Source organism: Copadichromis virginalis, linkage group LG6, assembly GCF_057382275.1.
Source record: "Copadichromis virginalis isolate Kocher_CV1m ecotype Utaka linkage group LG6, C_Virginalis_male_GT1.1, whole genome shotgun sequence".
Lineage (NCBI taxonomy): Eukaryota > Metazoa > Chordata > Actinopteri > Cichliformes > Cichlidae > Copadichromis > Copadichromis virginalis.
The window spans coordinates 19348813-19374714 of NC_140623.1; the positions used below are offsets into that span (position 1 = coordinate 19348813).

The following is a 25902-nucleotide window of genomic DNA, read 5'->3' on the forward strand; positions in this document are numbered from 1 at the left end:
CACACCATTAAACCACAAACATCCTGAATCACTGATACAAGGTAGGATGGATCCAAATTCTGGCCCTAACATCTAAATGTTGCAGAAGTAATTGAGACTCATCAGATCAGGCAACATTTTCCCCAATTTTTCATAGTGCTGAATGAGTGTATGTAGTGAAGAGTTTTAATATTCGACAACAGTGTTCAACAATCCAGGTTGAGATGATCTGAGCTTTGTGACCTGGTATGATTTACTTTTGTAAATCAGCTGATTTAAGGATGCAACAAAAAAATAAAAAAATTGACAGGTTGATTCTGTTCATCTGGACGTCGTGTTTTCAGTTGGAGAAATGTTTTGTCTCTCATCCAAGTGACTTCTTCAGTCTCTGAAAACTTCTCCCACTGAAAACACGACGTCCAGATGAACAGAATCAACTTGTTGGGATTTCTCTTCCTGGATGATTGAGCATGCATCAAGACATTTTCACTAATGATTAACTATCGCCTTATTTGTTGCAAATTGTAGCCTCAGCCATTTGTTCTTAACTTAGATGTGGTCTTCCGCTGCTGTAGCCTATAGTTCAAGGTTCAAGAAATGCTTTTCTGCATATCTTGTTTGTAACCAGTGGTTATTTGTTGCCTTGTTGACTTCCTATATGCTCCTCTGGACATTCTGCCATCAATAAGGCATATCCTACACTGGATAGTGTGGTGGTAAGACCACACATCTTTGGAGCTGAGGTCGCAAGTTTGATTCCCTCCCAGTGTCTAGTAAGGGTCCTTGCTAGGCCCCCCATGTCAAACACCAAGCCCTGGAATGGCGCGGCTATGTCTCCAGCCTGTCCACAGCTCGGACACGACACATTTCCCTGTACTCTGTATGATTGTGTATGCGACCAATAAAGCTAGTTTTGTTTAAACTACCACTCATTTGGACCATTCTCTTTAAAACACCAAATCGTCTGGCACCAAAAGTCACTCTTAGATCAACTTTCTTTCTAATTCTTATGCTTAGTTTGAACTTCAGCAGGTCATCTTATTCACATCTGCATGCCCAATGGACTGAGTTGCTGCCAAGTTGAACAAGTATATCTAAGAAAGTGATCAGTGACTGTACATATGTTAGTGTAATATTAATATACAAGTCTTTAGTTAGTGATTTCGAAAGATTCATTAGTGCTTAAGCTGCAATGATCCCCTGTAGGTGTTGAGGGGAGGTTAACTTCAAATACCTAAAATTACAATACATTATGTTGTTTTTTTTTTTTATTGTGTACAGCCAAACCTGTTGAACAACTAGTCCATTCAGGGCTAGACAAATGCAGGATATGCACATGTACCAATAAAGACAACACAACTGAGTATATACGACATTACATTGATTTCGTTTGTGCTATGGTTTGCCAATATTTATTTATTTAAAAAGCAGACTGTAAACGTGTCTTTGCTGCCCCCTGTTGGTAGAAAACATTCCTTCATCATGGCGTGTTTTGTGCAGCACATGTAACTACACATTATTTTTAAATGATGGACGGGTAATTTAAGCGAAACGGCAGCAAAAATAATCCCAAACCAACGAACCCACAGCAATGACAGACTTACAGAGGGGATTCAGAGGAGCCGACCTGTTTCAGTTTAACGCGTGCAGCACTCTTGGTTGGCCAACAATAAAGTCTAGCATGCACTTCCGCGTTGACAAAGTCTCTCCGGTCTCAGGAGCAACAACAGCCGCTAAAAGCTCACCGTTTCAGAGCTGTCTTTTGTCTTTGTGTTAGTAAGATGAGTCCGCTGTGTGAGTGCTGCTCCGAGCACATGGATAAACTGAACCAGCAGGTTTCTGTGATGCGAAAAGAAATCAAGAACCTGAGGTATGTAGGTTTTGCACCGCCACGTGTTTTTCTCACGAGAGACTTCTTGCTATTTCAAGAACTAAACAAATTAAACGCCGTGTGCTGTTTTGCATTGGCCTTTTTTATTTTTAGTATTTTTCAGGGTTCCCATTATTATTACACGCTCATTCTCAACATCTTGTCTAACAGGCAGACGCTAGACAGTGCAATTAGAGCTCATCGCAAACAGCTGCTGGCGGTTCAGGCTGCTGTGTCGAAGATTGGACTCAGCGAAGAAGTTAAAGCTCCAGCACCTACACCACCTTCACCACCGTCGCCAGCAGGATTAGAGCGAGGTAGCTACCACCAGCGTCACAAACATTTGTAATTACAAAAACTAAGCCCTCCCTCCACCAAAAAAAAAGTAACACAGCCCGCAACTAAGGGCGCAATTTCCCTGCAATTAAATGGAATTTCAGTGTATTTTACTTGAAATTACAATCTAAATATATTTACCTACAAATACTTAAAGGTAGTACACTAGAATAAGAGACTGAGATGTTTTTACAGGAAAACAGTGATTTATATTATAAATAAATATTTAATATATATATATATATGTATGCTGTACCTTTTGTGTTGCAGGCTGTATTGTGGAGTGATTAAAACTTGCTTAACTTCCAGGTATTTTACAGGAAAGAAGATGCAAGTTATACTGTAATCAGTTATAATTATGACATAACTATTTTTAGTGTGTCATTACCTTTTAATTTTGTAGCTAGCCAATATTTTTCCACTTTATATTGTAATTTTTACATCTTTATTGTTTATGTTGTTATTTAATATTCATCATGTTGATGTGCATGATGGTTTTTCTATTATTTAATTGTCCTTTTTTACTTTGTGCTGTACAAACTTGCAATATAATATGTGTCTCCTTTGCTGTAAAATACTCTTGCTGGGTAAGGTTAAGCCACTCCATTGTACAGCCTGTACTTACGCATTTCTAACATTTACTTACATTATAAATATTTCTTTGTTTTCTATTAAACCCCCCCAAACCACTGACTTGTTACCCACTTGTTTTTGTGTGCTTACCTTTAAGTATTTGTAGGTAAATATAATTACACTGTAATGTCAAATAAAATACCTAAAAGTTTCATTTAACCACAGAAGAATTACGCCTTTAGTGATGTGCTGTGCTATAAAGTGTGACCAAAAGAGGAAGAAAAAAATAAACCCTAAAACAAAGAGCACTACTCAGGAAGGCTTTATTTTGCTTTAAATTTCTGTTTATAACAATACGTCAATTATACCTACCAAAATAACACTTTTGGCTCAGAGATGTTCAGCGTGCAGAGTCAGCTAATGAGTGAAACTCATGGCACTTTTTCTTTTTATTGGCTTATGTATTTGGGTAATCATTTCCCACACAGCAACCAATACTTGAAACTATGTGATTAAGCCTGTGCTGTAAACTTAAATTTCACTGACCCTGCATTGAATAGTGATTCTTGATCGGTTTTGCACCATTGGTTAATATTGTAATAAAGCTGAAATCGTGAACAAAGGCAGAATAATACCAGCAAGAGTGAATGGTTTGGAGACGGGGGCACTGATTTTCACTGTGACTGATTATCACCACACTGTCAGGTTTCATCAGGAATTTAAATTTGCTCCAACATTAATTTAGCCTTAAAATTTAAGTTTTAACCGTGATGATGACTCAGATGAAAAGTCAGCATTGTTTCAGTGTCGTTTTGCTAACAGGGTTGGTCATGTATCCTCTAAAATGTGACCAAAATAGAAAGAAGGAAACCATGTTGACATCTTCAGAGTATTTGTTTTGCTCTAAAGCCAAAGACTTGAATTGTCTGTCATCAAGTCCGTAACTAATTTAATCATATATATATATGTATATATATATTTTTTTAAATAAATAACAAAACACACTTGTGGAATAAAAGTGAGTGCAAAGGATAAATTGGAGGCCAAGTTAGACACAGTGTCTGTGTTACAAAACCTGACCCTAATATTCTTATCATTTGCAGGGGACATCCAAACGGTCCCAATTGGTTACATTAGTTCCTGTTTTTCTGTGAAGAACGGGACTCCCCGGCAGCCCACTATTTGTGGCCCTTCAAGGGCAGAACTTCGAATTCAGCCGAGTGTCTTCAACAACCCGGAGCACGCTCTGGTGGGCCTGGAGCAATACTCCCATGTTTGGTAGGTTTCGTGTGTGTGTTTGTGTACAACACGTTACCAAATATTGTTACCCAACTCGCAAGATATTTTTTTACTCATTTTAACTAAGCATGTACACGTAAACACTATTTCCCATCATCTGCCTTTCTTTGTCATCTGGCCTCTGCAGGATAATTTTTCTCTTCCACAAAAACGGCCACCTGAGCTACAAAGCCAAAGTGAGGCCGCCCAGGCTGAACGGGCAGAGAGTCGGTGTGTACTCGACACGCAGTCCTCATCGACCGAATGTGTTGGGCCTAACACTGGCAAAGCTCGACAAAATACATGGTCAGTGTCACTAAACACGTGTGTGTGTACTGATCTGAGCTGAGTTATTTCTCTGAGGGAGCTGCACTGATTTGTTGCTTGAACCCTGTCTGAAGCACAGGGTAATTTTCCACTTGTACTAATAGTTACACTTGTTAAATCTCACTATTTTAAGCAGACTCTGGTTAAACTCTGACCTAGTTTTGTTGATGTTTTAGCTGTATATGAATATGAATGCATTTCTTTATTTTCTAGGTGATACTCTACACCTGTCAGACATTGATATGATTGCAGGCACCCCAGTCCTGGACATCAAACCCTATATCCCAGAGTATGACTCCCCCGACACCCGGAGGAGCTATGAGGAGGACTCAGAGCCCTGTAATTCAAACACTGACCAAATGAATGACGACAAGAGAAACCGCACTAACCTCCCTGAAGGATCAGACATAGATGTGCAGTTAAACACAGAAGATCGAGGAGCAGCGAGTGATTATGTGGGGAATCTCCTCCCAGAAGAAAAAACGAATACTAACGCAACAGGTTCATCTCATATCAGTGCTCAGTTTTCTCTGTCCAAAGACCTCAGTAATGTGCTGGAGGAGGTCAAGGCTTTTGTGAACCAAGACGTTTTCTTAAGTTCTGAGAGTAAGAACCGAGGTTCAGACTCTCCTAAAACTAAACCACCTTTGTTGGAAGTAGACCATCCCTGCTACGGAGAGGAAGCCTACACTACGATCGCAGGCTGGATCAGAGAGCCTCCTGTCGCAAGTCTGGATGTGCGATTCAGCCTTCACGCGGAGAGGGAGCTGGCAGAATTCATCCCTGCACACCTGTCAGGTAAGATGACTGAGATCATGGGAGATGCAGCGCACCTGGAAAGTATTCGCAGCGCTTCACTGTTTTCATATTTTGTTACAGACTTATTATAAAATTGATTCAATTCAGTTTTCACCTGAAAATTGTACACACAATACCCTGTGATGACAAAGGGATAAACGTTGGCTTGCAATTCATTAAATTAATTCAGAAATTAACTACATTTATTAAAAATAAAAAACAAAAGTGTTCATAAGTATTCATAGCCTTTACTCAATACTTTGTCGAAGCACCTTTGGCAGCTTCGGGTCTTTTTGAGTATGATGCTACATGATTGGTACAACTATTTGGGGACAGTTTCTTCCAGTTCTTCTTTGCAGTGCCCCACAAGCTCTGTCAGGTTGAATGGAGAGTGACGGTGCACAAGGTCTGAGAGTCTTTTAGGCATCTTTGGGCAACTCCATGTGGGCTGTCATCAGCCTTTGAAGACTGGCTTCCCTTTGGACACTCCACCATATAAGTCTCATGCTGCAGAAATGTCTGTCCTTTTGGAAAGTTCTCCTCTCTCCACAGAGCAACACTGGAGCTCTGTAGGAGTGACAGTCAGGTTCTTGGACACCTCCCTGACTAAGGCCCTTCTGCTCTGATTACCCAGGAAGGCCGTGCGGTCAGCTGTAGGAAGGGTGGTTCCACACTTCTTCCATTTACGCATAATGAGCTCACTGTGCTCACTGGAACCTTTTAATGCTGCAGAAATCTTTCTGTGGCTTGGTTTGTGCTCTGACATCCACCAACAACTATAGTACCTTACGGCATGTGGACAGGTGTGTGCCTTTCTAAATCATATCCAGTCAAGCTGTAGAAACATCTGACAGATGATCAGTGGAATCTGAGGTTAATTTTGAGTTTCATGGCAAAGGCTGTGATAACTTATGTACATGCTATATATTTGTTTTTTATTTTTCAAGCATTTTGTTTCACTTGGTCATCATGGTGGTTTGTGTGTAGAATTTTGAGTTGGAAATGAATTTAATCCATTTTGGAATAAGCCTGTAAGATGACACAATGTGGAACAAGTGAAGCGCTGTGAATACTTTCCAGATGCACTGTATGTTTGTCTCCATAAGGGGGCACTGTTGTATCAGTAATTAATGTGAAAGCCTTCATTCATATGTGAGCAGAGAGACTGAAAAACAAACTTGTGTAACACACAGGACTGTCTGAAAGCCACAGACCCCAGTTTAAGTTTCTGCGCAGTACAGAGGAGGCAGTCGCTGCCATCAGAGGGGTCCTGTCAGCAGACCCCCGATCCGTCTACAGGAGGACTCGCTGCAAGGACAGACTCTTTTTCTTCACCCTTGACACGGCTGACATTACCTGCTGGTTTGGACAAGGCTTTGCAGAGGTGCTGCAGGTACAACCTGTAGAGCCACACATTGCTTCAGTATGAGAAACTTTTTCATTGATGGATTTTGAGCTGAAGAGAGGAGCCTTTCATGTGACACAAAAACACCCTCTTGTTTGTTCCTTTCTTTTTGGTATTTCAATCTAAATTCTTTGCTGGCAAACTTTTATTTGTAAATCATATTGGCTTACTTAAAATCAGACAGAAGAATAATGAGGCATTGTATATTCAAAGTTGTATTGGATAATTAAATAAGATATTTATTTAAAAAACAAATGCCCCTTTTTTTCTGTTTGTCTTTAAAAAGTATTTACAAATTTGGAAAAAAATGTAAGTAGTTGCACAAACAGAGTTTAATTTCTTTTCTTTCTTCTTTTTGCAAACGGTTAGCCTTGGAGTGGGTTAGCTGCTAGCTCTTCTTGTTTTCTCGAGAGACAGTCCTTTAATTTATGTGTTATTAGGATACATCAGTGGAAAGGAGGCTGTGTTGTTTTATAATTGTCTTTGGGCAATGAAACGGGCCACAGAGCCTCATAAGATTCATAAACACTCTCAAGAAGGCCCTCGTGGGACAGGAAGAGTCAACAAATGATTCAACAGAAAGATTCATGACTTAATCAGTGAGCAAGGACAGTAGAAGCACAGTAGGAAAAAGGGTCCATGGCTCTTTAGATGATGTGGAGGGACCCCACTTTAGTCTGACCACTGACATCTTGTAATGTCATGATTTATTTGTTCCTCCCTTTCATCAGGCTTCTATTACCTCCCCCCTAATTGATCTGTTCCTGCTTCTCTGTACTTTATTATCCCCTTAGCTTCTTGCTAAGTATTTATAAAAGTGTGTATTTTACATTGTAGATTCACACAATAATCTCAAGACACTTCTGATCTTTCAGTGCCATTTTGACAGACTTTTCCAATATTGTATAATACAGATATAAGAGAGGAAAAAAAACACACTGCATGAAAGTGATTTGTGGTGTTTTATGCAGAGCTGTGTGAGGGCACTTGAGTTCATGGTGGAATGACTTCAGCTGAAAAATGTGAAACACTGAAAATCTAGGCCATCCATCAGGCAGTTGTAGGGAGAAGATGCAAACTCCACACAGAAATGCCCAGGCCATGTGGTGCATTCAAACACTACTGGAACAATTATCATATTTATTTTCTGCAGTCACCACATCATAAAAGTTGCATGTATAACATCACCAATCAAATATGAGAAAGACACTTAAAATGTGACTTTATCCCAAAATAAGGCTTTAAAAACATTTGTCTGCTTGATGCATGTTATTAACTGTATTTAAAGCAAAAATGTTATTGTGGCAGGGTGTGGTTTGTGGCTCAGCTGCAGGGGAGGGGTGGAGAAGGGGGTTCAGGGTGCCGTGTCAGAGGAGGCTGACACACACCTGAGCTCCATCAACTGATCACGTCTCCCCTGTAAAAGATGTGCCAGGACCTGAGGTGTATGGTTGTGTGTGCTACAAGCAGGGCAGCTGGAAAGTTGCCAAGTGAAAAACCAGCGCAAATAAAAAAACCTATAAAACGCTGTTGGTGTTGGGGCCGTCATTTTCACTGCATTACAGGTGACTCCACTCATCCCTCCAATAACTTCTTCAGCTTGCTGCCATCAGGAAGGAGACTGAAGAGCCTCCGGGCTGCGACACAGCTTCGTCCATCGGGCTGTCAGGATGCTGAATTCACTCCATGCTCTCACATACACGAACTCCAGACCTGCATTCACCTCTTCCCTCTGAACCCTCCACCCCCAAACCACCACCATTGCCTTTTCACTGACTGCGCCCCCCAGCCCCCCGAAACTTACCCACAATCACTATGATTGTGTTGCACACTGCTGTTTATATAAGATTGTATTGTATTGCATTGTGTTGTACATAAGACTGCTATTTTATTTTTATCTTTATATTGTTTTAGTGTACACTGAGGGCCATGGGAACATTGCAGTTTCAGATTCCTTTGTATGACTGTACATATGGTCTTTGACAATAAAGCTTATTTTGACTCTGACTGCAGAGCGGTCATTGTTGATGACACAGAAGACGATGCTAGGCAGATGGTGGGATGCAGCTAAAAGAAGAACTGAAATATTGTTTGGGTGGATGGCTGGTTTGGTAGACACCAAAGCTAAACAAAACTGCGTCATTGTCCAGACTCATGGAGCATACGTATCACTCTCTGCTCCTACACTTGTTTCCCAAAAAAGGGTGATTTATGGGTCATTTTTCCATGTAACTACATGGCTTCCAGCTTGTAAAGCAATATATAAGAAGGCAGTGGAAATAACTGAAGAGTCAGATATTATTTTTTTATGCAGACACGAAGTTTTAATAAAACGCTGACATAAAACAAAACAATACAAAAAACAAATATACTTAAGAGCCAACATAAAAGTGTAAATTTTCTGTCAGTAACAGGAACATGCTGTAGCAATTACATTATTTTCCCGAAGGAGGCAGCAGTGAGTAAAGGTACAGATCTCAACCATCTAGTGCTTCTCTCAACCAACGAAGAAGAGAAATGGACCAATAACAGCGCTGCTATTCGTGTTTTTGAATCAAACGCGGTGGATGGTAGTTCAATACAAGATTTGTTTACCCTGTCCTCGTCTCTGTTAAAACGCTGGTTGACGTTAGCTGGTAAAATTTAAAAGGTAAAATACTTTTACATGATTTAAGGGCGTTTGCCTCGGACAGCTAAGCTATTAATTAAGTGCCTTTGTTAGAAGTAACTAGAGTGAGTGCAATTTACGGTTAGCTATCGACTGGTACCGGTCTCTTAAACTGTAGTTTACGCCCTTGCAATATTCACTCTTTGCAACACTTTCTGTGAATTTTAGAATTCTGTGAATTCTCACATTGATTTTCGAAGTTATTAAATTAATGCTTGAAATGGCCTATTCTTGTCAACTAGGCCAATACGTAACGCCATGTCAGTATGTGAGCTTCTCAGCTAGTTTGACACGACAAGCAGATCTCTGTGCAGGATTTTAAAGAACATTCTCACATTGTCTATCGTAAAACAACAGTTAAACTCTGCAACATGGTTGTTTGCTGTAATCGTCTTTCCTTTTGTTTCTGCCCCGGAAGAAACCTTCATAACAAGAAGACAACATCCACACAAGGGGTCATGATGGGGCTAATTTGAACTTAACAGACTCTCTCTGCACAAACGAAATGTTTAAAAAGTTCCGACTAACTTGTCTTATACAAACTGTTGAAGTCTCGTGATCGTGATTAAATTCCGGAAAGTTTTTGCAGTCAAGGAGAACTGGGGTTTGTCTTTCGTAACTTGCCTTGAAATCACATAATTCTTTAGTATGAGGAGCAAGACCCTGTTTTAGCACTCGCATGGAAAACCAACTATTTTAATTCGGAGCTATTGGTTTTACAGCCAAATAGATTAATCCGCATTTAAATCAAACTGGTAAAATATGAAATCTTTTGTCTTCCTGATTTTGTCCTCCAGTTGTAAACGTAGTTTTCTGAGAACTTCAGAGTAATGGCTTCCAGGAGTTCAAGTTCCACAGGGGAAGGCTTGGTAAGACTTTTGTATTCTGTTGTGCATACTGTACAGTGTTATCTCTGAGCATATTAGTTAATGGATAATTCAACCTTTGTTGATGGTAGCTCTCCAGCCGATCCAGCGAGCGTACCCCTCTGAGAAGTCTGGACAATGAGATTCTGCACTTGTCGACTCCCTCATCAAAGTTCAGATCAAAATCACAGATCAGTAGTGATGCTGGCAAAATGACAATGGTGGGTATACACTAATACTTACAAATATAATTTGTCTTTTTTTCTCTTTTTGTGGTGCTGTTTTTTAACCGCTACTTATTTTCATTAATAGGGTGATCTTCCACTGAGTGAACAAGAACCCCAGCTGTACTCTTCTCCATCCACCAAAATGATACAAACAAATCTTCCAAAAACTGATACAACAACTACTCAGATTGCTTGTGGACTTTCAGATATAACATTTAAATCCTTCACTTGTGCTGGTGGTGAAGTTGAGATATTAGGCTCTTTACTGCATGCAGAGGAGAGTATTATTTTATCTACGGACCAGGGTACATCTAACACTGAATCTGAAGATGGCATCATCTCTGACAGTGTGGTAATGGAGTCATGCTCTGATCACATCGAACATCCCTATCATGTTCTTGAGAAGAGTGACACTTACTCTGTTAACATCAGCGCAGCACTTCCCTGTGAAACTGACAGCACTACACCGGCTTCTTGTGATCTGGATAACAAACAAGCCACAGAAGAATCAACAGCTTTTCAGAGTGACTGCAGTGGAAAGGCAGATCTCACTTGGAAATCCTTCCTTCGTGATGGAGGTGAGGTGGAAGTTTCAGATGCCACCAGATTACACAACGAAACCATTCCTCTGCCCAAGGAAGAGCTTGGTGCTCCTCTAGAGTATGACAGTATAAATTTGACCAACTGCTTCGGTGACTTTGACCAGCAGTGTCAAGAGGAACATGCTGATCATCCATACTGTAGCCATGATGGTGGTGTTGATCCTGTCATTAAGGCTTTATCTGAGACAACACGTGGTTCAGAAAAACGTGCTAATGGACTGTCCTTTAAATCACTGGACTGCACTGGAGGAGAGATTGAAATTCCAAGAGAAGAGTCCGTTGTTCTACCAGCCGACCATACTGTTAGCAGCAGTGAGACACATGGCTATGCCATAGATTCAACTGAAATAGCTGGTGACTGTGATTTACAAAATGATAATACAGTTGGTCACTTTGATCATCCATACTGTAATGTTCAGACTCATTCATCAGCTCCATGTGACAGCCTTTTGACTACCCAGGAAGCATTGGCAGACAGCACTGAGGATGTAATGGTCAGACACTACAGTGGTAGCCCAGTGGTATCTGATAGCCAGGCTGGGAGCCAAGGTGGTGTCACAGCTGATTGTTGTATTCCAGCTGAAGATGAAAAATTAGATGAGGCACAATTTCCCAAGAAGAAGACATCCCTTCTGCATGAGGACCAGATTGTAATCTGTCCCCTCAGTGAAAACTATCTGTTCACTTCCATCACACATGATTATTGTCAAGATGCCTTTGAAGATGCTAACAGCCAACAGAACAATGGTGAAGCTGTGGTAGCTACTGACCCATCAGCTGTTAGCAGATCTCTGGTGGCTAATGGATCTTTAAAAGCTTTGGATACTGAAACTGTAAAATGCAAAGGGCAAGAAATGCTTAACTGTACCGTGAATCCTGCTGACAGTGCATTGTCTCTCGTGGTTCAGACTACTCAGATTTCTGACTGCAGTCAACTTGCAGGTTCAGCAGAGAGCCCTTCAGCTGTGGAAGTGCAACAGCAAGACCAAGAGGAGCATGTCTCTGAAGTGAACTCCACCAGAGGACCCGCTGAATCCAGTGGGGAAAAAGACAGTGCCATTGGCTCATCTGGAAATGCACCTGCTCTTTGTAACTCTGCAGAAAAATCTCATGCAGAGAACCTTACTGATGTACTGAAAGCGCTGTCGGAGTGTCCCTCGGTTACCTCAGCTTTGGGGTTGGGAATGTTTAGTCCCGTTAGGAGAGCTTCTCTGTCTTTTTTAAAGACTTTTGGGGATCCTGCTCAAGGCAAGTTTGCAGCTGATGACTCTGCTATTGAGGGTGAGAAAACCTTGTTTGCTCCTCTTAATGCTGACCGTGCTGGGTTGTGGGCGGAGCAACTGGAAAGCCCAATGCCTCATCCTCTGTTAAACTCCACCGCCCTGGGTCAGAATCCTGGTCTGAGCCCACTATGGGAGCCAGTTAAGGATTTGGGACAGAAAGTCTCTGCAGAGCCTCAGACTGAAGCTGAGAAACCACTGCTGAATTTCCCACTGATTTCCGATGGTCCGTTTCAGCAGCAGCTTCGACAAATGGCAGAGTTCCTCATGATGGCGTCTGGAAAGATGGGCCCTGCTGCTGTCTCTGCTCCTGCTCCACCTCCTGCCCCTCCAGCCAAAGCTGCTCCTGTAAAGTCTCACAGTGTCTGTGTGGGCAGTAGTCCTGTGAAACTGGTTGACCACAGCCTCAATACTTCTGGCCTGTTTGAGAGGAAGAGGGAATTCTCTGTGGCTGATTCCTGCACTATGACTGACCCGCTCCTCTGGAAGTAAGTGCCCATTGTAAATTGGCCATTTATTCAACAGTTGTGAGTATAGATGAAGCTAAATCTGCTTTTAGTATTTTCTTTGTTTGCCTCTCAGTATTCTTTCATTGGTTTTCCAGTTTACCTCCAGGCAGCTTGGAGTCCCTCCCAAGACAGGAGCTGGAACAGAGGTTAATGTCTAGCATGACGATGGTTGAGGCCCTGGTGCAACAGCTGACTGCAGCGAGGGCACAAGGACGTCCGCTTGCAGGCCCTGCTCCTTCAGACCTCCGGGAGAAACTCGTGCAGACAGACCACACCGAACTCAGTCAGGTATCTGTTGACATCTACATTTTGTTTAAAGGGGACCTGTTATGCTCATTTTCTACTCTATATTTAGATTTTTGGACTCTATTAGAGTAGTTTCGCATATGTCACAGCTTAAAATATTCCTCAAACGGAAGCTTTCAACTCTGATCTCATTATATAACAAAGGATTACTGCTTAAGTAGTCAGTTGTTTATATTTTATATCTAGACCACAATGTATAGAGACCTGTATGTGGAAGCTTTGAGTCGGATTGGGGAGTTGGAGCTTGATGGGAGTTCTCTACAAAACGTTATCCAGAGTCTGCAAGACATGAAGATCACCATGGTAAGTCACAAACAACCACACAGCTCATGTTGTTTAAACTGGGATATAATGCTCAAACACGTCTCACTGGCTTTTTTTTTTTGTGTGTGTGTATTGAGACAGTCAATATTTTCTTTACTAAGAGTAAAGTGTGTGTATTTGTCCCAACAGACTTCTGTCAGAAGTGACACAGACGCTGCTCTCTCTAACATGAATGAAATTGGTGACATAGTCAGAGAGGACCATCAAAGCCTCATTTCACATGTACGTACAGCATGTTACCTCATTCTGTCTCATACAAGTTAAACAGTATGCTTGTTTTTGTAATTATTCATCAGTTATTTATGGCTTAAGGTGTTAGTGTAACATGATTATGTGCTACAACTGAGTTGAGGTATATTTTTCTCATGTTGTTTTTAGTATGGGCACATGAAGTCTCTACTTGAGAAATCAAAGGACATACAGAGCAGAATGATGCAGAAGGTCAAAGAAGCTCTTCATCAGAGAAATGACATGAGGACTCAAATGGAAGAAGCCTTCACAGCAAAGGAGGCAGTAAGTCCTTTTGGGGTGTTTTAGTTGTTTAGTCTAAATGTAGAGGAACGGCAACCTCCTGAGGAGAAGGGTGTACTATGAAGCACGTTCAATACAGCCAGCCGTTCTTTGCGTTAGCTGGCTTGACAAAACCTAAAACCCCAGTGAGAGATGAAGCTGGTTCTCAGCTTTCTTTGTTAATCCAGGCTTCCTGCTTCAGGCTCTGTTCACAATCACATTAAAGGGAGCATTTATCTGCCTTTCTTCTTCTGCATAAGTCTATTGAGAATGTCTGATTGGAGCAGGTTGTGCTCAGAGCATTGGGTAATGGAGATCTATAAACGTTATTGAAAAATATATCAGTAAAATGGACATTAGTGTGAAAAATAAGATAACAGAGTAATGCTGCTGAGAATCATTAATGTGATAAATTTGTTAAATTGTGTTTATGTTACTGCTCAGTGCTGCTGTTTATTTCAATTTAAGCAAAAAGTAGCAGTTAAAGCATACTAGATTCAGTTCAAAGGTTGCGTTTCCAGGTAATGTGTTTAGCATAAGTTACTGTGGTGATCTAGCCAGGTTAAAAAGAGAGCCACCTTTGTGACACAAAAAACCTCTCTGTCTGTTAAACATAGCTCACTGTGTAAACACCTCTGCTTTAGCTGACCAACAGTTTTTCTGGAGCATATAAAAATATCTGCAGAAGTTATGCTGGCTGTGTGTTTAAGAGGATTATTTGTTCCAGGGGTATTAAATGTGTGTGTGGTTGTGTGTTGTCAGGCTTTCAGTGCGATGGAACAGCTGAGGACACACTGTGCCACAGAAATTTCACTTCTGGAGAAGAGTGTGGGGTCTCAGCAAGAGCTGCTGGCCACCCTAAACCAGAGCTATCCAGAACTGGTACAGATTACAAGCCAAAAAATAAACAGCTCAATAATTGTATTTAAAGTAATATGTGAGTGTCATTTCTTTGTTTCTTTTTGTCTTTACTAATGCAGGTTGTGTTAAACAAGGCTTATAATGCAACCCTGGACTCTGCTTCAGATCTTTTGTCTGAAACCATGGATGAACAGTCCGCTTTGATGAAAGAGGTACGCTCATACTAAAAACCTTGAACTATGACAGTCAATGAACATGTATCACAGCAGTTTCTATATGATGGCAAAGAAACAAAGAACCAGTGTTTTGGTTCCAGTTCTTATGTTTTCATTTTTAGTTTAATCTGAGTGACATTGATAGCAGCACAGTGGCTCCGTTTGAATGGTGTTTACTGCTGTTGTAGTTTGTGGGTTTCTAAAAACACGAGGCTTTGGTGTAAAATCCACCACATGAGCATCCTGTACATAATAGTGCTGTTTAAAGGTACAGTCAGTCATTTTTTGGTTGAGGATATTCTCAGTACTCATAAGTATACATTGAAGTGTATAATTATGTCTTCCTACAAATTGATACGCTCTCGTAAAACTGGAAATAAAATACATAGGAGCATGTGCTGGTTTGTGGAAGCCCCTGTGTTGCCTGGCCATGTTGAATACAGTGGCCGAGATGGACATCAGCTAATCATGTTTTATGTATGCGGCTGTAGACCGGCTGCATACGTAGCACGCCAAAGACTCAGACAAGCTCCATATCGGTTTGTTGCCGTTCGTGTCTTGTGCCATGGAGGCAAGTTGCATTTTCTGTCTGCACCTTCAGACTCAAGATATAAAAGATCACACCTATGTTTTATCATCTGAGAAGTGGTTTCCTTCACTAAAGGAGTGAAAATGTGAACGAAAGAGACTGTGACCGGCCTCTAGATAAAACAAGAGTAGATTAAAGGAATTGCAGAAAGGGAGATTATGAAGGTGACACAGAAGTCACTGGGGTTCTGCTCAATATTTTGTCTTTTTATGTTTATTTTATAAACATGTATATCCTATAGTGGCCACTGTAGCTACGATTATGCACTTGAATTAGGTGGTGTAAGAAAACAGAATTCAGTTGGCTGTAATCTACTGCCATCTAGTGGTGAGATTATTATTATTATTATTATTATTATTATTAATAATAATATTATCATCTTCTTGCAGTGTACCTTTTTCTAAAATTCGGTTTGAAATTCCATTTAATGTGTTCTAATGTTGTTTAGTTGAAACTTTAGGTGCTTTAATACAGCCTTCACTATTAGAGCATTTACTGCTCTGTTAAAATGTGATAATGCGTTGATGCTAATGCCATCTGTTTATAGCTCTTCATGGTCAGGAGCCTTCTGCACAAAACGGCTCCCATGCTCCTGAAGCTGAACGAGAAAGCTGCCGCTGCTTTGAGAGAGAGAGATGAGCACATGTCTGCAAGAGACCAAGCTGTTGAAGAGCGAGAGCAGGTAAGGCATCTGTTATATTCAGGATATTTACAGCCTTGTACCTGTAGTCAACATGTCTGATTAAAATTATTCATATGCTTAAAAAAAACCTCATCAGATTGAAGCAGAACTGAATGAAACTCATTCGAATTTCCAAGCTGCCAGGGAGCAGATTGGAGATTTAAATCTGCAGGTGACAATTCTGACATCAGGTAAAAACTGAAATAACTCTCTGGCTATTTCGCTCCCTCTTTTTCAAAATGCTTTCTTTCTTGACAACCTATGGACTTAAACTTTTTTTTTTTTTTAAATAAATAAATCCAGAGATGTGTGTACTGCGAGAGAAGTTGACTGAAAAAGAAGAAGAGACGGGTCAGCTAGAGAGGAAGGTGACGGAGCTGTCTGCTACAGTTTCCTCCACGCTGGCATCCTACACTTTCTTGGAGCAGGCCCTGGCTGCTGAGACTACAAAGTATGATGCTCCTTATTGATGAAAGAAATCAAGCATAGAAATTTAAAAATGGAAGTGAACACTGGGTTGGTGGTTACTTGTTAACAGGGTAAACTTTGAAAGGCAAAAAAAAGCCCTGAATTGCAGCATGTGCTTTAAAATAGGCCTTATTTTGTTTTTATTCAAGGTTGCAGGAGTCGTGGAAAGACAAACAAGAGGCTAAAGATCGAGCAAATGAGTAAGTGTTGGTTAATAGTAAAGGATAAAAAAAAAAAAAATTGAAGAAAGAAGAAAAATGTAACCAGTGGTTACATTTTTACTATAATTTTACATAAATGTTGCAGTATATATCCGAATACTGCTGTGTTTTTTTTTTTTCTTTTTGACCTTGTCCAGCTTGGAGGCATCACTGGGTCAGTCGGAGCAGCGGGTGTGCGAGTTGAGTCGGGCTCTGGCTCAGAGTGAGGAGCAGCTCAGTCAGCTGCAGTCCCTCTCACAGTCTCAGAGTCTGCAGATCCAGCAGCTCCAGGATGTCTGGACACAGCTCAGTGGTGTGCGGGAAATGAACGAGGTGAGCATTAGAGAGGGTATCTGTCTCATTTAACACCAGAGAAGCATGAGGCGTTTGGTTATTACAGGAATAATATGCGACTTAACCTTGAGGGGAGGATGTTAGGTTTAATTTTCCTGCTGTCTGTGTGCATCAGTTCCTACAGATGGAGAACGAGTTGGCGAGGGAGCAGATGGCAGAAAGTGAGCGTATGCTAAGGGAAAACCTGCAGAGCCTTCGGGAGAGGAACATCCAGTGTGAGGACCTGAAGAAAGAAGTTTGTCAACTTAAGTAAGTATAAATAAGCCATTGAGGGTGATGTGCTTGAAAAGCCCAAACTGAGCCTGAAAAAACTTTCGGATTAAATAGAACAAAATTGTCTGTCTGTGCTCAGTTTCTTAGATCAGGGATGTCAAACTCATTTTACATCGAGGGCTACATACAGCCCACTTTTCTAGTTCTTAACTATGATGGGGTAGTATGAATGGCTGTGGGGGCAGGTCTATATCAACAGGAAAAACTGTAAAATGTTCAAGGATTAATACTCACATACATATTTTCTGGACTGGAGTCTTTTGCCTTATGGCCTTATGTTTGTAATAATAAATCTTAGTGCAAATTGTTCTCATGATGTTTAACATTTTGTTGGCACACTGAATGATAACTTGCCTCTGTGTGTTTGTGTGATGGAGGCTTGAGAACGGGAATTTGCAGGAAGAACTTAAAGCCACAAGGTCCAGAGCCAGGACAGCAAACCTGGAGCTTGAAGAGAAGATGGCTCAGGCGGTCACAGAAATCACTTTGCTGCATCACACACTGAGGGGACTGACCAACAAGCTCCATGAAGAACTTGATGAAAAGGTAAAACAATATCAGAACTAGGCCCGGGTTTTGTCACTGATTCCTACAACCGATTCAATTCTGATTCACAAGGTTTGATTCCATTCAGTTAGATTTTGACTTGGTCAGAAATATTATCATCCAAGATCATTTATCTTGGGTAAGATAGAACTTTATTAATCCCTTGGGTGGGTTCCTCTGGGAAATTCGACTTCCAAAAAGCACAGCAACGACCGAAGTTACAGTTACAGAATTGTTATATATATATATATATATATATATATATATATAAAAAAATAAAAATACAAGTGAATTGCACATTTCAAGTATTGAGGTCTATTGCACTGTTGACTATTTACAAAAAGTATTGCATAAGGTATTGTACAGTGAGGTGAAGAGGCACTACAGCTTAGTTGTTCCCCCCTCCTTTGTCCTCCTGTTTCCTGTTTCCCCTCCCTCTCCCCTCCAGAGAGGAGTTAAACAGTTTGATGGCGTGTGGGACAAAGGAGTTTTTAAGTCTGTTAGTTCTTGTCTTGGGGAGAAGCAACCTGTCACTGAACAGACTCTTCTGATTGTTTATGGCCGTGTGCAGAGGATGCCCAGCATTGTTCATAATGTCCATCAGTTTCTTTAATGTCCTTTTCTCTGCCACTGTCACCAGAGTGTCCAGCTTCATGCCGACCACAGAGCCAGCCTTCCTGATCAGTTTCTCCAGCCTGCATGAGTCCTTCTTTGCTGTGCTGCTCCCCCAGCACACCACAGCATAGAAAAGTACTCCAGCAACCACCGACTGGTAAAACATCCTCAGGAGCTTCCTGCAGATGTTAAAAGACCTCAGCCTCCTGAGGAAGTACAGTCGGCTTTGGGCTTTTTTATACAGGTGCTCTGTGTTGCATGACCAGTCCAGTTTATTGTCCACCCACAGCCCGAGGTACTTGTACTTGTTGACCACCTCCACCTCCTCCCCCTCTATCTGAACCGGCAGTGGACCTTCTCTGGACCTCCCGAAGTCCACAACCAGTTCCTTAGTCTTTGAGGTGTTGAGTTGCAGGTGGTTTGTGTGACTCCATGCGACAAAGTTCCTCACCAGACTTCTGTACTCCTCTTCCTGATCATCCCAGATACACCCCATGATGGCTGTGTCGTCTGCAAACTTCTGAATGTGGCATAATTCAGAGTTGTAGCAGAAGTCAGAGGTGTACAGGGTGAAGAGAAGAGGGGACAGCACAGTTCCCTGTGGTGCTCCTGTGCTGCTGACCACAGTGTCAGACGTGATGTCCTTCAGCCTGACGTACTGTGGTCTGTCGGTGAGGTAGTCGGAGATCCAAGCCACCAGGCAGGGGTCCACCTCCATCCTGTTCAGTTTTTCCTGAAGCATACAGGGCCGGATGGTATTAAAGGCACTGGAAAAGTCAAGAAACAGTATCCTGACCGTGCCTTTTCCCCCATCCAGGTGTGAGTGGGCTCTGTGTAGGAGGTACAGGATGGCATCCTCCACTCCGACACCCGCCTTGTATGCAAACTGTAGTGGGTCCTGGGCATGTTGTACCTGTGGTCGGAGGAGGTTGAGGAAGAGCCGCTCTAGAGTCTTCATAAGATGTGACGTCAGTGCCACCGGTCGGAAGTCATTCAGCTCATTGGGCCGGTTCCTTTTGGGGACCGGGACGATGCAGGATGTCTTCCATAGGGCGGGCACTCTCCCCAGTCGCAGACTGAGGTTGAAGACTCGTTGTAGCGGCTCCCCAAGTTCAGCAGCACACGCCTTTAGCATCCTAGGACACACCTTGTCTGGGCCTGCTGCCTTTCTGGGGCGAAGCTTCCTCAGTTGCCTCCTGACCTGATCCACTGTGACACTGGGAGATGTTTGGGAGGAGGGGAGGGGGGGAGATGTCTTGCTGCTGAGAGAGGGATTGGAGGAGGGGGGTGTCATGGTGTCAGGAAGGGGGGGAAGCGAGGGAGGTAGGAGAGTGGGGAGAGGACTCTGTAGTGAAGGTGAGGGTGAGGGTGGGGGGGTTGTGGGCTGGTCAAACCTGTTGAAGAAGTTGTTGAGTTCGTTTGCCTTCTCCACAGTCCCCCCCACTGTGCTTTTCTTGGTGTTGTGGCCTGTGATGGTTTTCACACCATTCCAGACCTCCCTCATATTGTTCCTCTCCAACTTCTGCTCCACCTTCCTCCTGTAGGTGTCCTTTGCTTCCCTCAGGCAGCGTTTCACCTCCCGCTGTGCTGCTTTCATCTCCTCCTTCACTTTGCTCCTGAAAGCCTTCTTCTTCTTCTTCTTCTTATGTATGTACTGTCGAAAGAACCCTCTAAATTCGATACATACTTTTTGGAAGTTAAGAACAGAATCTAAAGCAGTTACAATATTGCACTTTTTATTTAACCTGTTGAGCCCCAGGAGCTTTTCTGAGGTTTCTGCTTGAAAATGACACGCCCAAAGCGACTTGACTGATTCTCTGGAATTATAAACTCAGTGTAAACTTTCTAGGTATAAAAATAAAGCTGACACTTAATCAGAGGTGTAAGCACCACAGCAGATGCCATCGTGTCAAAGTTACTGAGGATAAAACAGAAAATATGAAGGAGTTTTTCTAAGCCTGGTCTGTTATAGCAGATAAATCCCTTGAAAATATTCTGCAGTAGATCGAGAACTGAAGAAAACCATGAAACAGCATATCAACATTACCTGATGCTGCTGAAGTGACGCAGAGCAAAGTTTCAGACGCTTTATTAGAGGCATAGTTAAGCGTTTGAAATTTGGCATAATTTGTAAAAGTTGAAATTTCTTCAGTATTGAACAGCAGAAATTAGAGTTTCTTGTCAGTTATTTTTTTGGAGGGGAAAAACAAACAACAAAAACGAGAGGCAGACAACACTGTCCACAACAGGAGACCGGTGCGTAATATGCAAGGGAATAAAGTAGAAAATAAACACTTTTGATTGGAAACTGGTCTCGAGCACAGAGAGAGAGAGAGAGAGAGAGATTTTTCTTTTCTTTTTTTTAAATTTTCTTTTTTTAAAATCGTGGTGGAAGCAAAACAGTTGTACGTGAAGTGTAGTTTTGATCTTTTGGTGGTGGTTCAGTGAATTTTGGTCAGTTTCAGAATCTGAGTTGCCGGCTTTTAGCTTTTATATCCTTTTGCGGAGCCTGTTTTTCTTGGTCTTTAATCTTTTGCTGTTTTAGTTGTTTGGATGTGGATGGAGCTCATTGAATATCAGTATTTGTTACAGGCTTCTTTCCCCTTTCTGTTTGCTTTGTACAGCCCATTAAAAGCATAGTTACAATTTATCCTTTGTATTTTTTATATTGTCTATTTTATTACTTAATGTTCTATGTTTTATTTTAATGTTCTGTTTTATTTTAACCTTCGTGTACAGTGCTTTGTGACTGCCTGTCTAAACTTACTAGTTTTGGTAATGGTGAAATGATGCAGCTGGAAGCTCAATTTCACAGATGTTAGTTTAATTGGGCCCTGATATGGACTCCACTGTATGTGCAGATGATCTGCGACAAGTAATGCAAATGCATAGAGTATGCAAAGCTTAATTTTGAAATTAAATTAAAAGAATGCGTCGTTGTGGCTGTGAGCTCTTGACATTTGCAGTTGTAATTTGGACATCAGAAGCAACTGTTTACAGTATTTATAAATCATGTTGTAACATCATTTACTATTGAACTTATGCTATAGATGCAGTACTGCATGTCTTTTCCCACTTGGATTTAAATGTCTTACTTTTCAGAAACCACAGATGTGTGAAGAGTCTCAGTCAGTCCACAGCGTGGAGCGTTGTGCCTCAACTGCTGAGAGAGAGGAAGAGGTCAAAACAGACACTCCTGCTGAAACAGGTACTGTTGTTCACCCCATGTGTGTCAGTTCACTCATAAGTAAGATGCTAGTTTTTCTTTTTCTCTTTTAAATTGATTATTAAAAAAATATAACGTGTCAGCATTTGTTTTTCATCCTAAACACAACAGGAGGCACTGTGATTCTGATCACATCACTCACTCAAACACAGAGTTGAAGCTGGAAAACATGGTCGAGCTGGTTGAATTTAGTCACTTATAGAATCTCATTTTAGTAGCAACAAGCTCCATCAGATGTTATTGTAACTGCTAATGAAGCTTCCACTCTTTCAGTTGATCAGGTTACTACATCTCACCTGGGTTAAGGTCAGGACTCTGAGCCAATACCTGAACTGTCAGACCCCGGTGTTGCACCCGGGCTGATCCCTCCTGGTGGTGTGTGATGGCATGTTTCCTCCAGACTTGTCATTTCATTTGTCCACATAACATCGTCCCATAGTGACCTGTCTTTTTGGATAACAGCACATTCCTTTGCTGTATCTTCCTTAAAGTCGACACATGAGATTTCATGCATATGCTCCTACTTTTGGGGTTTTCTTTAGCCTTACAAGTTGCCATGGGGATCTTTGCATCCACTTGTGGAGTGATGAGCACCTTTTCTAGCTTGTAACGCTTCATCTACGGTGCTGCGACTCCTCATTAAGAAGAACAGGCTTTCTCAGTAACCAGACTTTACATAGTCGTGTTAGTGAGTCACCTCCTGCAAATCACAATGCACAAACACTTGACTTCTATGAAAGTTGTTAGCACGGAGGTTCACTTTCTTTTTTAGGCCTATGAATAGTGTTTTCACATGGAAAGTACAGCTGTTTGTTTATACAGATTACGCTGTCTGTAGTTTGATGAAGATCAAACTATTCAAATTTCAAATTCAAAAAGTTTTTAGTTCACTTGTAATGTGGTCCAGCGTAATTATGTTGTTAAGCCAGCTGCAAGCAAGTCTCTTTAAATAGTCACGCTGAGATTCCCTCAGAGAGCAGTGTGATTTGAATGTCTCAAACATGATTTGAATACGTGCTCAGCATGACGTATGTGTCTCCTTTATGAAAAGGAGGTATTAATTTCATTGTTTGAAGGCTTAGTGGTGCGTTACCAAAAAACAAAAGAACTGGGTCTTTTTTTTTTCTTCTTTTTTTCTCAAGGAGGCATCAATAATATGATTGCATAATATAAAAATTCTTTCTTCAATGGTCCTTTTCTTACCAACTTTTCTATATGAGCTACACATGCACTTCAATTCATTCTGTTTTTCCCTTGGATAAAGGAGGTAGTGGGCAACGTTTTTCTTATAGGAATCATTTTCAGGTGGGAATATATCTGCACAGCCACCAGGGACTGTAATAAAAAATGGAACAGATAATAAAAGTCTAAAATGTAATTATAATAATAATAAGAAACAACTAAGTTTTACTTTCTCTTCAGTCCCTTCAGACACTCTCGAGCCACAGCGTGAAGCTTTGTTCAGCGAGATGAGCGCCTTCACCCGCATCGCAGCCATCACTCCTAAAAAGAATATGAGCACAGTCGAGATTCAACCAGAGGAAGAGGAGCAAAGCCACCTGGCGGAGCTGCTTACTGGCCTGGGCAGCACCGTCACCGAGCTCGTCAGCACTCTGAAGCTGGTGCAGCAGCGCAGAGACGCTCAGCTGGAGGAGCTGCATGGCCAAATGTAAGCTGTAATGTAAAATTATTATTTTTTTAATTATTATTTTATTTTATTTCATTTTATTTATTTATTTTTAAAAACAAAGTGAAATAAATGATTTTTTCGAAAGTTGTTGTTTTGTACATTAACATCAAATGTAATCCAATTATCTTGTTGCTTTTTTCTTTTTAAACCCCCCCCCCCCAACTGTTATCTGATGTGTTATTCCAGCTGTGGCCTGCAGGTGGAGCAGCGTGCTGCAAAGAATGGACATGAAGCTGAGGTTTTTGAGCTCAAGCATCAACTCAGCCGTCTGAGTCAGCTGGTCGAGAAGGCAAATCAGGCTCTGCAGCAGAAAACTCAGGTAAGGATGACTTTTGCTGGACATCTTTTGTCCTCTATTCATCTGTGATAAGAAAGATCAGGATGGGTGCGGAGGACGGCTGACCGATGGAAGAGAAAAACTCTGAAGTTTCTTTTTTTTTTTTTTTTTTTTTTCCAGGATGAGAAAATGCTGGCTAAGTTGATAGTTGAAGTGCAAGACACACAGGAAATCCTAAATAAACAGAAGACTGACAATAATGTAAGGCACCAAAATAATACTGCCGGTGTTTCTAAGCTACTACGTATTCTTGTAGTTATTGTTTAAATGCAAATGAACGTTTTCTCCAGGAATTGAGAAGGGAAATCACTGAGCTTCGTCGCGCTCTCCAGCAGTCGAAGGTGGAGTCTGAATTCCTTCGGGATGAATTGAGGAAAGCTGGCGGCCAGTCGACTAAACCGGAACATTTCATGGAAGAGAACATCAAGTCATTGAAAGAGGTATGATTTATCAGAAGCATTATTTATTACGTATTTCCATAGTTTTCAAGTTTTAAAATTGACCGAGTTTGGATTTATTTATTTATTTATTTATTTTAAACTCATGTTTTCTTGTTAGATCAGTTTTATGGTTTTATTATGTTACTTAAGTTGTACAGCACTTTGGTCAACAGCAGCTGTTTTTAAATGTGCTTATAAGTAAACTTGACTTTTCAGCCTGTTGTTGAGGAAACACTGCAGCTTAAAGGGACCCCCCCCCCTCCTCTTTTCTCATAAACTTCCATTTGATCCCCAGGTGGAGAGACTGAAGGCCAGTCTTCAGGAAGCCGAGCAGGCCAAAGTAAAAATTCTTGAAAGGGCAAAGAGACATGTAAGTCCTGACCGTACCCGGCATCAATCACGTTCCTGACTACATATCAGCATTCACACAGTATTTATTGACTTAGAGGAACATTAGATGGTCTTCTTGTGAGCGTTCATGAGGATGTTCATCTCTTACAGCAAATCATCTATCAGAGCAACCAGCAGAAAAGTGAGAACGAGCTTCAGATATTAAACAACATGATCAACAGAGTTCGGGAGGTGAGAAATGTTTCATACCATGGAACATATTCTGTAAACCGCAGCGTCTGTTTGGATGTTTGCCATAATGTGCTGCTTTTTCCTTTTTGCCTCACAGACCTTGCTGTCGTTGCCGGCAGTTGTGAAGAACTGTGAACAGCTCCGGCAGCTCGTTGAATACATTGGCTGATGTGTTTATTTCCCTCGTGTGTGTTTATTCATGTTTTAGCTTGTCTGCCTTCTAAATGTTTGTATTTTTGAGAATAAAATAATTATTTGAGAATAAAATAATGCTGATATTAACCATATCTTTTATGGACACTGAACACACCTGCTGAACATGTAAATGTTTTTTTTTCTCTTATAGCATCTTGGGTCTAGTGATAGTTCTTTGGTGTACAAAGATTTGCAGTTTTAAAAGAGAGAATCTTGCTTTTTCACTTAACATCAAAAGTTGAAAAAGATGGAGCCCCATGTCTCATTCATATTAAACTACAGTGCGAGTGGGTGTAAATGCCACGTTACTGCCACGTCTTCTGCTTTTTAAGGAGGTGTGTGCCATCATCCCAGGTGCAACAAAGTAAGCGGCAGAGTTGAAATAAAGTGGTATTCCATTTTTTGTTTTTACAAGGCCATGAAAAAAACTTTTCTATTTATTCCAAGGGTTTTCACAGCATGAAGCGGTAAAAGAAAACTTTTTAAACTGGAGATAAAAGCAAGCTGCATCAATCACCAAAGGTTTCCTTTTGTTTTCTTATTAAAAAAAAAATCAATTGTCTTAGCTCTAATTGTTTTCTTTGTGTCTCATCTCGTCCGATTTGCAGGATTTGTGTGGAAGAGGTTTCTGGTATTATGTGGTCTTAACGCAAAGGCATGAAGCATCGAGTGGCAAGTCTATTCATTTTCTTGATTAGTGGATTTGCATGTGGCCCAGTGCTGCACTGGTGTCTCGACATGCGGCTGAGACCGGTCACGGTTACTGGTGTG

The 25902-nt window shown here is 41.2% G+C and overlaps 2 protein-coding genes across 2 annotated transcripts; both read left to right on the plus strand.

Annotated features, from left to right (window-relative positions):
* Positions 1-1470: 1470 nt before the first annotated feature.
* Positions 1471-8095, plus strand: trmo (tRNA methyltransferase O). Its single transcript, XM_085459091.1, has 7 exons — positions 1471-1849; positions 2021-2166; positions 3862-4036; positions 4185-4342; positions 4577-5161; positions 6355-6554; positions 7875-8095. Exons 1-7 carry the CDS (start codon positions 1761-1763, stop codon positions 7956-7958), a joined length of 1437 nt encoding a protein of 478 aa, XP_085315217.1. The 5' UTR covers positions 1471-1760; the 3' UTR covers positions 7959-8095.
* Positions 8096-9084: 989 nt separating this feature from the next.
* spag5 (sperm associated antigen 5) lies at positions 9085-25696 on the plus strand. Its single transcript, XM_085459092.1, has 25 exons — positions 9085-9216; positions 10032-10103; positions 10193-10321; positions 10413-12697; positions 12814-13006; positions 13211-13327; positions 13478-13570; positions 13727-13861; positions 14621-14740; positions 14839-14931; positions 16071-16205; positions 16303-16396; positions 16509-16656; positions 16823-16873; positions 17032-17206; positions 17343-17476; positions 17878-18046; positions 21764-21869; positions 23310-23556; positions 23764-23896; positions 24035-24115; positions 24205-24354; positions 24650-24724; positions 24856-24936; positions 25034-25696. Exons 2-25 carry the CDS (start codon positions 10065-10067, stop codon positions 25103-25105), a joined length of 5055 nt encoding a protein of 1684 aa, XP_085315218.1. The 5' UTR covers positions 9085-9216; positions 10032-10064; the 3' UTR covers positions 25106-25696.
* Positions 25697-25902: the final 206 nt, after the last annotated feature.

Excerpts from the sequence above, each read along its gene's own strand:
- trmo (XM_085459091.1), top strand. The coding sequence starts at position 1,761 with ATGAGTCCGCTGTGTGAGTGCTGCTCCGAGCACATGGATAAACTGAAC. Across the intron at positions 4,343-4,576 it reads AAAGCTCGACAAAATACATG|GTGATACTCTACACCTGTCA; the intron begins GTCAGTGTCACT and ends TTTATTTTCTAG. Across the intron at positions 5,162-6,354 it reads CATCCCTGCACACCTGTCAG|GACTGTCTGAAAGCCACAGA; the intron begins GTAAGATGACTG and ends TGTAACACACAG.
- spag5 (XM_085459092.1), top strand. The coding sequence starts at position 10,065 with ATGGCTTCCAGGAGTTCAAGTTCCACAGGGGAAGGCTTG. Across the intron at positions 16,874-17,031 it reads GCTAAAGATCGAGCAAATGA|CTTGGAGGCATCACTGGGTC; the intron begins GTAAGTGTTGGT and ends GACCTTGTCCAG. Across the intron at positions 18,047-21,763 it reads ATGAAGAACTTGATGAAAAG|AAACCACAGATGTGTGAAGA; the intron begins GTAAAACAATAT and ends CTTACTTTTCAG.